Source organism: Bufo gargarizans, chromosome 7 (genome assembly GCF_014858855.1).
Source record: "Bufo gargarizans isolate SCDJY-AF-19 chromosome 7, ASM1485885v1, whole genome shotgun sequence".
Classification (NCBI taxonomy): domain Eukaryota; kingdom Metazoa; phylum Chordata; class Amphibia; order Anura; family Bufonidae; genus Bufo; species Bufo gargarizans.
Genome location: NC_058086.1, coordinates 164,197,082 through 164,212,506, shown reverse-complemented (window position 1 = coordinate 164,212,506; position 15,425 = coordinate 164,197,082). Strand labels below are relative to the sequence as shown.

General features: G+C 42.5%; 1 protein-coding gene across 1 annotated transcript in view; it reads right to left on the bottom strand.

Moving 5' to 3' along the window:
- Window positions 1–15,425, bottom strand: part of LOC122944218 (collagen alpha-1(VII) chain-like) — a 76,151-nt gene that overhangs the window by 22,793 nt on the left and 37,933 nt on the right. The window contains exons 55-75 of the mRNA XM_044302442.1: window positions 15,302–15,337; window positions 14,162–14,287; window positions 10,720–10,929; window positions 10,591–10,626; window positions 10,313–10,357; window positions 10,156–10,227; window positions 9,996–10,040; window positions 9,350–9,412; window positions 8,853–8,897; window positions 6,933–6,968; window positions 3,409–3,444; window positions 3,240–3,266; window positions 3,048–3,080; window positions 2,538–2,600; window positions 2,218–2,253; window positions 2,033–2,113; window positions 1,872–1,940; window positions 1,626–1,661; window positions 1,122–1,163; window positions 912–956; window positions 436–480 (exon numbers count right to left, since the gene is read on the bottom strand). Coding sequence (XP_044158377.1) covers window positions 436–480; window positions 912–956; window positions 1,122–1,163; window positions 1,626–1,661; window positions 1,872–1,940; window positions 2,033–2,113; window positions 2,218–2,253; window positions 2,538–2,600; window positions 3,048–3,080; window positions 3,240–3,266; window positions 3,409–3,444; window positions 6,933–6,968; window positions 8,853–8,897; window positions 9,350–9,412; window positions 9,996–10,040; window positions 10,156–10,227; window positions 10,313–10,357; window positions 10,591–10,626; window positions 10,720–10,929; window positions 14,162–14,287; window positions 15,302–15,337 — 1,227 coding nt within the window. The remainder of the gene's footprint in view (window positions 1–435; window positions 481–911; window positions 957–1,121; window positions 1,164–1,625; window positions 1,662–1,871; window positions 1,941–2,032; window positions 2,114–2,217; window positions 2,254–2,537; window positions 2,601–3,047; window positions 3,081–3,239; window positions 3,267–3,408; window positions 3,445–6,932; window positions 6,969–8,852; window positions 8,898–9,349; window positions 9,413–9,995; window positions 10,041–10,155; window positions 10,228–10,312; window positions 10,358–10,590; window positions 10,627–10,719; window positions 10,930–14,161; window positions 14,288–15,301; window positions 15,338–15,425) is intronic.

Sequence of the window (15,425 nt, the reverse complement as noted above, 5' to 3'; positions counted from 1 at the left end):
CGTGCGTGTAAATCGCACCGCATCCGCACTTACTTGCGGATGCTTGCGATTTTCACGCAACCCCATTCACTTCTATGGGGCCTGCGTTGCGTGAAAAACGCACAATATAGAACATGCTGCGATTTTGACTCAACGCACAAGTGATGCGTGAAAATCACCGCTCATGTGCACAGCCCCATAGAAATGAATGGGTCCGGATTCAGTGCGGGTGCAATGCGTTCACCTCACGCATTGCACCCGCGCGGAAATCTCGCCCGTGTGAAAGAGGCCTTACAGATGAGTAGGCCATACTGTGTCAGGTGTGGGCATCGCAGGGCACCAAACTGAATATTCCAATAATTGATGATACAGGACAAATAGTAGCATATATGTTGCCTTTGTCTTTTCCGTTTGAGATAAAAGGCATGGGTATTATGTCGTTCAGAGGTCACTTACATCTTCTCCAGGGTCTCCAGTGTCTCCATTTTTCCCTTGTTCCCCCTAGTGGTAAAAAAAATACACAAATCATCATTTGCAAATTCTAATACTAAAATAATAAATACTTAGATTTTGGGAATCCTAGTCCAATAAATTTTAATATAGCCAATCAGATATTCACTCACTTCACCTCCTCCCACCCTCTCACAGCATGAAGTCTCAGAGAGAGAGGCAGAGACAGGAAGAGAGCGTGAAGCTGCAGCTGCCTCCCTTTTTTACTGTCTTCTATTTACTGTATTACACTAGAGTTTTTGTTTTTTTTAGGACTGAGGAGGTTTCTGAACATTTACAGGGAGTCTACAGACAGGAGAAGAGGCTTACAGGTTGCTGAAAGGTGAGGATGACGCCACGTTCCCCTTATAAGATATATTAGGGTTGCATTTGGAAAGGATGGTTGGTTTATCATGGCATTCCTGCCATCTAGCAATACTCACCTTCTCTCCTCTGGGACCAGGTAATCCTCTGTCTCCCTTTTCACCCTGAAATACAGCAGAGCACATTACTACATGAAATAACTGGGAGGAGACGGCTACATAAAGGAACAGGCAACAATAGCGCCCCTGGGGTATTTGTGTGGCTTGTACCCCCAATACAAAGCAAATTACTCAGATAAGACTTCAATAAATCAAAAGAAAATAACCTACCGGTTCACCTGGAATTTGACTGGCTTGGTCACCAGAAGCACCCTAGTAAAATATCAAACATGACATGACCATCACACGCTAAGCATATCCTATTATGAAGATGAGAGAATTTACTATGTTTTTCCTTTTCGAATCCTCTGCCTCTAATGATAATGAGATGACTGCAGACCTGACCCTGTGATGATAATGAGATGACTGCTGACCCCTTCCCCTTAAAAATAATAAGATGAATCTGCTGACCCCACACTCTGATAAGACGAGGACTCTGCCTTCTGATGATAATAAGATGACTCTTCTGACTCTGCCACTTAATGATGATTAGGTGACTCTACTGACCATGTTCTGTAATGATACTGAGATAACTCTGCTATCCTGTCTCGGTCTATACATGAAAGCTATAAACTGTGCTGCAGGAAATAGGAAATGTCCGTCTATGGTGTGTGCTGTGGCCTGCTCCAACATACAAAATAGGTATAGGCTTTCCGGCAATGCTGATGGTCTTACCTTCTCTCCTTTTGGTCCAGGGGCACCAGCCACAAACTGAAACCAGATCACATGGGTATCATTCATGACATAAAATAATACATGTTTCCTACAGAGTTCTCGCTATCTATAAGGGAATCAGTGAGACCATTGTCAATATGGCCTCAATATGCAGAAGAAGAAAAAAATCCTATAATACAATATACATAGAAAACTATCTAAAGGGTTAAATCTAATCATACAAAGTAGCTAAAAGTTACCACTCACTTCTCCGGGAGTACCGGCTTCTCCCGTCGCTCCTTTGGCTCCGACAGCACCTGGAGGACCTGGAATACCCTGAGATCAAAAACAATAGTGAATGTATCTTTTTTTCAATGGGTACTGAAGAAAAAATTCTATAATTAATAACAGGAAATCTTGATAGGTACCATCTTCCCTGAAAGTCCAGGTTCTCCATCTTTGCCCGGTAATCCATCTCTGCCAGGTATTCCATTTTTTCCTGATTCTCCCTAGAAAAAAAAAAAAAAGACATAATACAAGATTATCCATTCTGCCTATATATCTGACAGCCAAGAGCTACTGATTTATGGAAGTATCCTGCCGGAACACTTACCACTAAGCCAGGGACGCCGGGAGGTCCTTGTGGGCCCTAAGAACAGAAAGAAACAAAACCAATGAAAATGATTCAACTAAAGAACAATAAAATACATTATTATTTATCCAATCATAAGACTCCTTCATATAGGGTGGCGTCGATATGGGGGGGGGGGGGGGTATGGCATCTGCTCTGATAAAAGCTTTTATGGGAAGATCACCTTATACCATAACTTAATGAAAATGGTCCAGACACCTAAATATCAAGGGGCGTGTAAGGGAGTAGTAATGGAAAACATAATCATAGGACGTAAGCTTCTTATCTACATCAGTCCTTACCGCTAATCCAGGTGATCCAGATAAACCAGGGGGTCCAGCAATGCCCGGTGGACCTGGAAAGCCCTAGGAGACAGAACCAATGTGATGATACTAATAAACTAATATAAGCAAAGTATATAAAATGTCACAATTTTTAGGAGGGTGATGCTGCAGAAAACATTGCTACAATGGCGGTCTCCCTTCCAGGCGCACTTTAGTAAAAAAATAAAAAAATTACAACTCCTAGTCATGATGGGAGTTGTGGTTTTGCAAACTGAAGACCATGTCTACTGTAGCCGTGCTGTTTCATGAGAAAGCCAGGCAATGGTGGAAAGTTCCCTCATATGCTATACATACTGCTCATCTGTTTTTGAGAAGACCTCTCCCCTAGAGACTACTTTTTAATACAATTTTGGGAGGTTTCACTGTATTTTCTGGATCAACTCTACAGAAAATAAGTTATTTCTTAATATCTATAAAAATAACACATTGAAATGGGAAAGTACAAATTAATAGGAATACATTACTCACTCTAACACTGGGTCCAGGTTCTCCTTGATTGCCCTACAACCGTAATATAATGTTCCATGAATAGAAGGAGGGAAAGGAGAGAGTGGAGAAGGAAGAGAATAGATAGATAGATAGATAGATAGATATGAGATTGATAGATAGATAGATAGATAGATTCTGTTCTCTTACTAACCAATTGTAAAAATGACTTACCTTTAGCCCAGCTGGTCCAGGGGGACCCTATTATAAAAGAAAAATCATAATGAATGGTTACTTTCATGCTCACTGGATACAATTAGTGATACATTGTAACACTCCAATGATATTGTATGGCAGCCCATAGAAATTTATGGAGTTAAACAGCAGCAGCAGGAATACTTACGGGAGGACCCTGCTGACCTGGCTCTCCTGGGTTTCCCTGAAAAGGCATCGACAACAATTAGTAGACTAAAATACGATGACTGCATATACTAAATATCTGGCATGTACTATATGGAGTGATACAGTTTGTTATTACAGGAGCCATGACAGATCCTAATGGACCCTGCCGGATTACTATAACGCATAATGGATTGGTCCGGCTTGGAGACGAGTATTGTAAATGACTGGACAGTCATAGAGCCCTGTTACAAATTTTACATTGGGGTCCAGAAGCTTTATTATTACAGAATTGACCCAACCACTACTATGAGCATAGCCTTCATAAAGAATAAGCAGGCAGTGCCCATAATTTGGAATCATCGATTTTAGATGATTTTGATTCTACAGCCAGATATTTGGACGACCCCTATATACCCAGTATCTACAGTATATGTAGGACAACTCCATATACCTGCATATAGTGACGACTGTAATCAGATACTGTATCTGTTCTATGAAAGTGTCATATGTTACTGCTAAGCAGATGTGTAGCTGTAGTATACCCACATGGTAAAAACATGAAAAAAGGTGCAATTTACTGATAACATATGCAAATTTAGCTACTGATATGTCCGCCTTGAGACTATGCACAATAAAATAAATTATTTATTTAATGTTATGTAATTTGCATCTTTATAAGGAAAATTATTTTATAATTCTAATTATATTATAATTATTAATTATAATTATTATAATATTCCAGATGAAAATAATTGAGGTTTTACTTGCAGTACCACAAATAGCCACACGGAATGCTGCAAGCATAAAGTAATTACTCTGAAGCACCACCTAGTGGTAGACTTGTTTGGTGCAGCATAAAGCAATTACTCTGAAGCACCACCTAGTGGTGGTCATGTGTAATGCAGCAACTTACATTTTCTTCTTTGTAAAACATAAAATGCAAAAAAAAAAAAAAACACCACAGCACAGATAGTAAAATGATGCATGTCACATCTTTCAATGGAAAGTAGATGTGGTTAAGATCAGACATATGAAATGATCACTATATTTTAGTGCTTGCTATACATTGATATGTCGCTACTAATAGGGATTTATAGAATGTGGCTTTCAATCAGCTAGTAAATTGCACCTTGTACTTTGAGACACATTGAGGCCCAGACTTTATACCTACTGTATGAATATTTCTGTACATATAAAATAAAAAATTAAGCAACCTTCCAAATAGTGTTAATTTAAAGTGTCCTATTGTATTGTGTCTACAGCTCCTATGCAGAGACATATACAGTCATGTGAAAAAATTAGGACACCCTTTGAAAGCATGTGGTTTTTTGTAACATTTTTAATAAAAGGTTATTTCATCTCCGTTTCAACAATACAGAGAGATTAAAGTAATCCAACTAAACAAAGAAAACTGAAGAAAAGTCTTTTCAAGATCTTCTGTAAATGTCATTCTACAAAAATGCCTATTCTAACTGAGGAAAAAGATAGGACACCCTCACATGTATTCCCTCTTAAATTGGCTCAGATCTCACACAGGTATATCACACCAGGTGCACATAATTAGTAGATCGTTACTCTGCATGTTGAATGAGGCTTGCCCTATTTAAACCTCAGACATTTAGTTTGGTGTGCTCCTGACTGTTGAAGTGAGAGTGAGCACCATGGTGAGAGCAAAAGAGCTGTCAGAGGACTTCAGAAAATAGATTGTAGCAGCCTATGAGTCTGGGAAGGGATTTAAAAAGATCTCAAAAGATTTTGAAATCAGCCATTCCACTGTCCGGAAGATAGTCTACAAGTGGAGGGCTTTCAAAACAACTGCCAACATGCCCAGGACTGGTCGCCCCAGCAAGTTCACCCCAAGAGCAGACCGCAAGATGCTAAAAGAGGTCTCCAAAAACCCTAAAGTGTCATCTCGAGAACTACAGCAGGCTCTGGCTACTGTTGATGTAGAAGTACATGCCTCTACAATCAGAAAGAGACTGTACAAGTTTAACTTGCATGGGAGGTGTGCAAGGAGGAAACCTTTGCTTTCCAAGAGAAACATCGAGGCCAGACTGACATTTGCCAGAGATAAAGTTGACAAAGACCAGGACTTCTGGAATAATGTTCTTTGGACAGATGAGTCCAAAATTGAATTATTTGGACACAACAGCAGAGGACATGTTTGGCGTAAACCAAACACAGCATTCCAAGAAAAGAACCTCATACCAACTGTGAAGCATGGAGGTGGAAGTGTCATGGTTTGGGGCTGCTTTGCTGCAGCAGGACCTGGTCAGCTCACCATCATAGAATCCACGATGAATTCTACTGTGTATCAGAAGGTGCTTGAAGAACATGTGAGACCATCAGTTAGAAAATTAAAGCTGAAGCGGAACTGGACCATGCAACATGACAATGACCCAAAACATACTAGTAAATCAACCAAAGATTGGCTGAAAAAGAAGAAATGGAGAGTCCTGGAATGGCCAAGTCAAAGTCCAGATTTGAATCCCATTGAGATGCTGTGGGGTGACTTGAAAAGGGCTGTACGTGCAAGAAACCCCTCAAACATCTCACAGCTGAAAAAGTTCTGCATTGAGGAGTGGGGTAAAATTTCCTCAGACCGATGTCGAAGACTAGTAGATGGCTACAAGAACCGTCTCACTGCAGTTATTTCAGCCAAAGGAGGTAACACTCGCTATTAGGGGCAAGGGTGTCCTATCTTTTTCCTCAGTTAGAATAGGCATTTTTGTAGAATTACATTTACAGAAGATCTTGAAAAGACTTTTCTTCAGTTTTCTTTGTTTAGTCGGATTACTTTAATCTCTCTGTATTGTTGAAACGGAGATGAAATAACCTTTTATTAAAAATGTTACAAAAAACCACATGCTTTCAAAGGGTGTCCTAATTTTTTCACATGACTGTATCTCCATGGAGACAGGGAGGATTCCAGTATTCTTGCAATTAAAGCATTAGCTTATGGCATGTATTAAAATCCATCTTCATTCATTGTAAACAGGATACGGCTCACACGTTTCGACCCAAGGTTTGGCCTTATTCATAGCAAGCCATGATTAAGACCAAAAAAGGCTATGGTCTTCTCTTTTTCCACTAATTTTGCGCAGCCTTGCACCTCTGTTTTCTTGAGTGTTTTTTTTAATGGTAAAATTACATGTTTAGGATAATATAAGGATATGTTTTTTAATGAACAGTGTAAAGATCTGCTGGGCCTCTTGTGTCAGACATTTATTACAGAAGCACATACAATCTGCAGACATGCCACATGCAAGAAATGAAAGCAGAGGCAATGAGAAACACCTACCGGTCGGCCGAGCACTCCTGGGAAGCCTGGCATACCCTGCGGATATTTAATTCAAGCCCAATCATTAGTGCAAGAGAAGAGGAGGCGCCCAGAACCCAGATTAACCCAATTAAAGGGACCAAGAATGACCGCACGAAGAGACCAGTGTAAGTGCGCAAAGCCATTGAGAGCAGGCAGCTCAAGTCATGAGCCCAAACTGCAGCTATCCAATGGGGTTTACTTACAGCCGGGCCTGGAAGCCCGCTATTGCCCTTCTCGCCCTATAATGAAGTCAACGGACACAAAACAAGAAGACATAATACAGGTCACGTGTGATCAAGTCTGTCTCTACCAGACAGGTCAGCGCCAAATTGTACTAAACCATACAGGAAAAACTTGCCAACAATGTCGGGATAGTTCTACAATGTAACTTATAAAGAGGTGGGATTCTGCTAATTGACATTGAAAGGGGTGGAGTTGTCACTTTTGGGGGCATTTCACTGTGAAATAGCAGAGAAATATCGATATGTATGCTGAAATATGCCCCAAATTACAAACCGTTCCTTTTTCTGAGCTCCCCCTAGTGGTGGCCAAAGGCAGAAATAAATTTTATCAACTACCCCTTATGTCTAAGTAGGGGATTTGGAGCTCTGTATCAGAAAAAAAAGGAGCTCTGAATGCTATAAAGATAAATTCAGAAATAATCGGCAAAAGAAGGTTGGATCTATTTAGGGTAGAGCAAAAAAGGGTCAACATTCATTTTATAATTTTTTATAATGATGGGAATAGATTATATTACCCTTGTACCCAGTGTCGGACTGAGGTTCCTAGGGCCCACCAGTAACATTTATTTTGGGGGCCCACCATATGGATACATTCAAATATAATAAATACTCTAACAAGTTTTTTATATGAACATAGACTGGTTGAGGTGCTGTACACTGAATATATGTATGTAGTGCAGTAAGTCTACTGTGTTATGTGCCACTTGTGCAGGGGGTGGGAGACTAGGGGCCCACCTTGCTCAGGGGCCCACCGGGGGATTCCTCTGCACCCCTGTGGGCCAGTCCAAGCCTGCTTGTACCCCACTTGGTGCCGGTCTTATGGGATGTCAGAGGTGGAGTTTTCCTTTAAAAGACTTACCCATTGTGATCTGGTCAGTTGGTAGAGTCTTCCAAATGCTTTGATTTATCCAGGCTTTACTCAAAGTGAGTTGAAAAGTAAAAAACTTAAAGCGGTTGTCTAGGATTAGAAAAACATGGCTCCCAATCTGTCCATGAAGGGGTTATCCACCTTCAGAGGGCTTTTGCACCCACCTTCAGACCCCACCCTACTTGACTGGACCTGCATAGGGAAGCATGCTTACCTGCTCTCTGCTGCGGGGTTCCGGCTCCTTTGCTCCCCTGCTGCCGCTCTGGTCCCTGCTGGTAAACTTCCTGTTTGGCGTGGGTCACATGGTCGGTGCAGCCAATTGCAGGATACAGGAGTGACATGCCTCCCATGCATCACGTGACCCAGTGACATGACGCCAGCCATTCGCTGCAGTGGCCATGTGTCCCGCATTAGATAGATGCGGACCAGAGCGCAGCGGCGGGGGAAGGGGAGGACCCAGATCCTGGCCTCCGGGGGGGGGGGGGCAGGTTAGGTATGCTCCCACGTGTAGGAAGGTCTGCACAGAAGGCCCCTGAAGATGGACAACCCCTATCATCACTGAAGTCAATGCAAAACCAGACACGACCTTAGGACAAGTGTGGTGCCGTTTCTCACAGGGAGAAAGCAGCCATGTGTTTCGAATCAACCCCTTTAATCCCATCAAGTCCAGCCTTTTTGCTGTTGTATAGCTATTGACGTCTATAGATTTGTGGAGAGGCAGCCAATAGTGCATGATCATGACGGTCATTGAAATCAATGGGGAATATGGAAACTGACCACACCAGCTAGCTCTCTACCATGATGGGTCCCAGTGGTCACATATATAAAAGTTGTATCCTCTTTAATAACCCAGATTTCCAGTATCGGTTTGCTTAGAAGTAGTTGTTGTGAAAGATGTAATACCAAAAATGTTGACTATGGGCTTGGGCTTAATGCCAATAGTAAGTATAGAAAGTCCAAGTATAGATCACATGGTGTAATACAGGAGTCAATGATTCCCTCTCATGACATACCGGTTTTCCTTCAGACCCTGCTAGTCCTCGCTCTCCTTGGAGCCCCTAGAGAAAAATACAAATTGTGAAACTTTAAGGCTATGTCCACCCTCACAGCCACATTTTTATTATTTCTCTAATGCATCTAATGTGTAAAAAAGAAGCAACAATGATTAAAAATTCCCTATTATAACTCCTATGCATCTCCATGGTAACAGACTACAAACAAACCCCTGTGTAGTCAGACCCTGTAGTCATATTCTTCTCTCTAACCCCTACTACTTGCTGCCCACCTGAATATACTTTAGCATACACTTGGGGAAAGACAGAAGGAACTACGACTAGAGGATCAGACTACACTGGGTTTTGTTGTCTGTTTTCATGGAGATGGATAAACACAAAATGGTAACAGATAAATGCAGTGGAACAATAAAAAATACTTGTGAAGGTGAAAAGTTCCTTGTAATAAAAACATTCTATTCTCTTTTCATTACTGTTGAGACTTTTGGAACACTCACTGGGGAGCCATCTTTGCCCTTCTCTCCTGGGTCACCTCGGTCTCCTTTAGAACCTTCTACTCCCTGAAGAGAAACAAATATCAAAAGTTAAAGTGTTTCCATAAATGATTTTCTAATAGGTCATTTCCATCATGTGATAAAATTGAGGCAATAGTTTGTAAAGAAGTGACATAATATGTAGACCATTGAACAATAATTTATTATCTGCTTACGTCCAAATTCTGAGCCGATTCGTTTGATGGTAAATGTTTAAAGATATAGAAAGAAAAGCTCCAACCCTCCTGCAGATTGTCACTGCCTGAAGTCATCACTAGGTGGAGCGCGGGAGCTCTTTGCATACAGTTTATACATTGAACTCAATAGTAATACAGTATGCAGTAAGCCTCTTAAGCTCCCCGTGGCGTTAACGGCAGGCGGCAATAATGTGATCATTTAACCCTTCATTACACAGGAGTTTTGGAGCTCTGTACCACATAAATGAGCTCTTACTGCTAAAATGATATATTCCGAAATGTAAAAAAATTGGACCTACAGATGACACGACGGTCAAAGATGAACACTTTAAACATTGCTTGCAGCTTTTCAGCTGTTGCCGGTACAGAAGAAGGTAGAACACCTCTCTATAGACTTACTACTATAACCAGACCTTATCTCCTTTGGGTCCTTTCACACCATCTTCTCCTGGGTCACCCTGACAAGGAAGGATCATAGCACAAATTACAGGCTGCTCAACAACACAAGGTATCACAAATTGGTATGATATGGTGGCAACCTGAATATAGGGAATTAAGAAACTGCAAACTGACCATGGCTCCCTTCGGTCCTGGTAGTCCTCTTTCTCCACGTGGCCCGGTGGCAATAAGTTCTACTGCTTCCCCCTTAATTGAAATGCAAGGAGAACATCTCAAAGTTTATTTAAAAAGTTACATTTTACTTAATATAGTCTGGTGACAATGTATTTACCTTAGGTCCTGGGGGTCCAATAGGTCCCCTTGCTCCATCCTTGCCCTGTAAAATATCAGCATAACATAATAACCAGGCTTCAGATACATAGTCTGCAGAGGGCCATTTATATGTAGTCTGAACTACTAAGCCAAGCAATATGCATAGATGGAAACAGAGATGACGGGTGTCCAAGTATCCAGATATCACAGCCTTGTTCCCAAGATATATATGAATATACACAATATTATTAGTCACACTATCTATGGCAGTAATGTGGAAGGATAGATACAACTTACACTTTCTCCTCGTTCTCCTCTCTCTCCCCGATCACCCTGCAAGGTAAATAGTTATATCGTTGTAGGATGCAATGATAGGTGATTGGATAGACAGATAGATGATAGACCAGTATAGATAATATTCTCCACCTTCTCTCCTAGTTTTCCTTGTTCTCCAGTTTCTCCGGTCCTCCCTGGTACTCCTGGAATTCCAGGTTTTCCAGCTTCTCCAGGTTGCCCTGGTGTGCCTTCAGGACCTCGCTCTCCAATAGCACGTCCGATAGGGCCTTGTGGTCCAGGAGGACCTTGATCTCCGTTTTCTCCTTTCTGTCCTCTCTCCCCAGGAAATCCCATTGTTCCCTAGGTGGAAATAGAATCAGACATACAATATTCCAGGATTTGTGGGACTATGTTCTTATATACAAGTGTCTTCTTCCAGACAAGCTGCCTGATCTAGAACTAACTCCCTAGAAATGATAGGCCTTGTGCTGGTGTTCCTCTTCCAAGAGACTTATCTTGGACCTGATTTCTGACCGCTACCATTTCTCTCAAGGTTAATCTCGTGAGGGCCAGCGTGACAATTATCCCAGAAATCTAGTACTTTAGAAGGGCATGGCGGGGTAGGCCTGACACACCACTGATTGACATCCAGCTGGCTCTGACCACCATAGTCCAGCTGCTACCAACACTGCTGGGGTCATAGACTTCTAGTCCTCAAGGTATTCTTACAGTATTGTTAGGAGCACCATGGTTGTCACTGTTATTGGGAGTCAGTTACTGTCACTGTTAGGTCCAGTTCACACAGAGTTTTTTGGTGATGATTTTGGAGTGTTTCTGCCTCAAAATCATCTTCAAATCAGATCCAAAAACGCCTCAAAACAGCCTCCTATTCATTTCAATGGAAGCAGCACTTGCTTCTTTTTTACACGTGGAAAAAAGAAACATGTAAAAAAGTGTCAGCGCTCCCTATTTTTGGGCAGAATCAGCGCTGAATCCCCCATTGAAATGAATAGGAAGCAGAAAAAAGCATCTCCATGAAAGTCCATGTGTTTTTTTTGTGCGTTTTCCACACATTTTCTGGTGCAGATCTGCTTCAAAAACCTCAAGCTGAAAATTCTGCTTTGTATTGAGGGGAACACTTTTTTCGTGCTCCGAAAAAAGACACGTGTATTCCTCTCTTATTTTTTTCAGGGTGTATTTCAAAATCAGTTGTGTGAACTGAACTGGCCGTTATGGGGATCCTGTGTCTATCAATGTTATGGGGGTCCTGTGTCTATCAATGTTATGGGGGTCCTGTGTCTATCAATGTTATGGGGGTCCTGTGTCTATCAATGTTATGGGGGTCCTGTGTCTATCAATGTTATGGGGATCCTGTGTCTATCAATGTTATGGGGGTCCTGTGTCTATCAATGTTATGGGGGTCCTGTGTCTATCAATGTTATGGGGATCCTGTGTCTATCAATGTTATGGGGGTCCTGTGTCTATCAATGTTATGGGGGTCCTGTGTCTATCAATGTTATGGGGGTCCTGTGTCTATCAATGTTATGGGGGTCCTGTGTCTATCAATGTTATGGGGGTCCTGTGTCTATCAATGTTATGGGGGTCCTGTGTCTATCAATGTTATGGGGGTCCTGTGTCTATCAATGTTATGGGGATCCTGTGTCTATCAATGTTATGGGGGTCCTGTGTCTATCAATGTTATGGGGTCCTGTGTCTATCAATGTTATGGGGGTCCTGTGTCTATCAATGTTATGGGGGTCCTGTGTCTATCAATGTTATGGGGGTCCTGTGTCTATCAATGTTATGGGGGTCCTGTGTCTATCAATGTTATGGGGGTCCTGTGTCTATCAATGTTATGGGGGTCCTGTGTCTATCAATGTTATGGGGGTCCTGTGTCTATCAATGTTATGGGGGTCCTGTGTCTATCAATGTTATGGGGGTCCTGTGGGCTTCTCCTTAACTGTTTTGGATTCAGATTTATCAACACCTTTGACAAAATAATTTTCCAGTAAATTTGGGCATGCTTTCTAAAATGTTAATCATACCTAGTCTGTCTCTTTGTTGTCTATGTGACCTGTGCCCGGTCTTGTTGTCTATGTGACCTGTGCCCGGTCTTGTTGTCTATGTGACCTGTGCCCGGTCTTGTTGTCTATGTGACCTGCGCCCGGTCTAGTTGTCTATGTGACCTGTGCCCGGTCTTGTTGTCTATGTGACCTGTGCCCGGTCTTGTTGTCTATGTGACCTGTGCCCAGTCTAGTTGTCTATGTGACCTGTGCCCGGTCTTGTTGTCTATGTGACCTGTGCCCAGTTTAGTTGTCTATGTGACCTGTGCCCGGTCTTGTTGTCTATGTGACCTGTGCCCAGTCTAGTTGTCTATGTGACCTGTGCCCGGTCTTGTTGTCTATGTGACCTGTGCCCAGTCTAGTTGTCTGTGACCTGTGCCCGGTCTTGTTGTCTATGTGACCTGTGCCCGGTCTTGTTGTCTATGTGACCTGTGCCCGGTCTTGTTGTCTAGGTGACCTGTGCCCGGTCTTGTTGTCTAGGTGACCTGTGCCTGGTCTTGTTGTCTATGTGACCTGTGCCCTGTCTTGTTGTCTCTGTGACCTGTGCCCGGTCTTGTCTCTGTGACCTATGCCCTGTCTTGTTGTCTATGTGACCTGTGCCTGGTCTTGTTGTCTCTGTGACCTGTGCCCTGTCTTGTTGTCTATGTGACCTGTGCCCGGTCTTGTTGTCTCTGTGACCTGTGCCCTGTCTTGTTGTCTAGGTGACCTGTGCCCGGTCTTGTCTGTGTGCCCTGTGCCCGGTCTTGTCTGTGAGCCCTGTGCCTGGTCTTGTTGTCTATGTGACCTGTGCCTGGTCTTGTTGTCTCTGTGACCTGTGCCCTGTCTTGTTGTCTAGGTGACCTGTGCCCGGTCTTGTCTGTGTGCCCTGTGCCCGGTCTTGTCTGTGTGCCCTGTGCCCGGTCTTGTTGTCTATGTGACCTGTGCCTGGTCTTGTTGTCTCTGTGACCTGTGCCCTGTCTTGTTGTCTATGTGACCTGTGCCCGGTCTTGTTGTCTCTGGGACCTGTGCCCTGTCTTGTTGTCTAGGTGACCTGTGCCCGGTCTTGTCTGTGAGCCCTGTGCCTGGTCTTGTTGTCTATGTGACCTGTGCCTGGTCTTGTTGTCTATGTGACCTGTGCCCGGTCTTGTTGTCTATGTGACCTGTGCCCGGTCTTGTTGTCTAGGTGACCTGTGCCCTGTCTTGTTGTCTAGGTGACCTGTGCCCGGTCTTGTCTGTGTGCCCTGTGCCCGGTCTTGTCTGTGTGCCCTGTGCCTGGTCTTGTTGTCTATGTGACCTGTGCCTGGTCTTGTTGTCTCTGTGACCTGTGCCTGGTCTTGTTGTCTCTGTGACCTGTGCCCGGTCTTGTTGTCTCTGTGCCCTGTGCCCGGTCTTGTCTCTGTGACCTGTGCCCGGTCTTGTCTGTGTGACCTGTGCCCGGTCTTGTCTGTGTGACCTGTGCCTGACTCCTTTTATATACAAGTCTCTGTCTTCCGTACTCGTGAAGTCTCATAGTATTCTCTCGTAGATATACTGTACATAAGTGGACATACATCTCTGCCTGGAGCTCCTTTCTCTCCCGGTTCCCCAGGTTCTCCCTTAACCTTCTTTGAGACAGGAAGGACGGATATTCCGGAGCCATCATCGAAGACATCAATGACATCTTTCAGGGCAGAAATCTGCAAAACAATCACTATGATGACGATGGGACAAGGAGCATTATACAGTATGTTAAAGCAATCAGATTGAAGAATTGTAGTTAAGGAGTGTGTCTAGTGCAGAGGTGGTCTAGGGCCCAGACAATAATGGTCATGGATCCCTTCTCACTATCACAGATCCTGCAATATTTTTATGATTGCATTTGACTTATTTTGAGCTAAAAACAATTTTTTTCAATTGGTCTCTATTAAAATGTTCAACCGTTTCTGAGATACAAGGATTAAAAATAAGTCTGTTTGCAAGCTCTTACCGTCTGTTTTCTTTGAATCCAGTCATCTGACGGCTCATGTGTAGCTCTTATCTCTGATCTTCTGACCTCACAAACACTCATTATTGCTCAATTCTTATTAAGCTGATATGAATATGGCTTTAATAAATGTTTATGAATTTGTGAGATCAAAGATAAAAGCTACACATGAGCTGTCAGATGATGGGATTCAAAGGAAACAGACTGTGACAGCTTGCAAACAGGCTGATTTTAACCGTTGTATCTCAGAAATGGTTGAACATTTTTAATAAAGACCAATTGGAAAAAATTTTTTTAGCCCATAATGAGTCAAATGCAATCATAAAAAATGCCCCCGAAGGTGCACATAGTCTTTAACTAAATAATGCCTAAAGTGTCAGTCCACCTCTGAATTAATTATAGGCATTATATACCAGAATTGTCTGGATACTGTATGGACATATTATTTATTCATTGTATGGCAGTTTTATTTGGATACAGCATATTGTATGGGAGGTTTACATTTTGGCTTGATATGGACGCGTTATTTTGGCATTATATAGCAGAATTATGTGGAAATTCTGCTGAAGCATTACTTAGGCATTATATGGCAGTGTTATGTCTAAAAATGAGTCCTGACTAGTCCAGAAGCCTGGTTGGTGGTATTTGTAGGAAAATATACTGTTACATAAAATACGGAGCAATGCAAAGTAATGAAGATACAGGAGTGGAAAGAAAAAGAATTTACCTTGATTCCCAAAGCATTCAGAGATCTCTCTACATTCTGAAAAGCAAAATGAAATATTACATGGATGAGATCATGGAATACTGCTCCGTATGTCCCATAGATGATCATTCATGCAGAATTAATA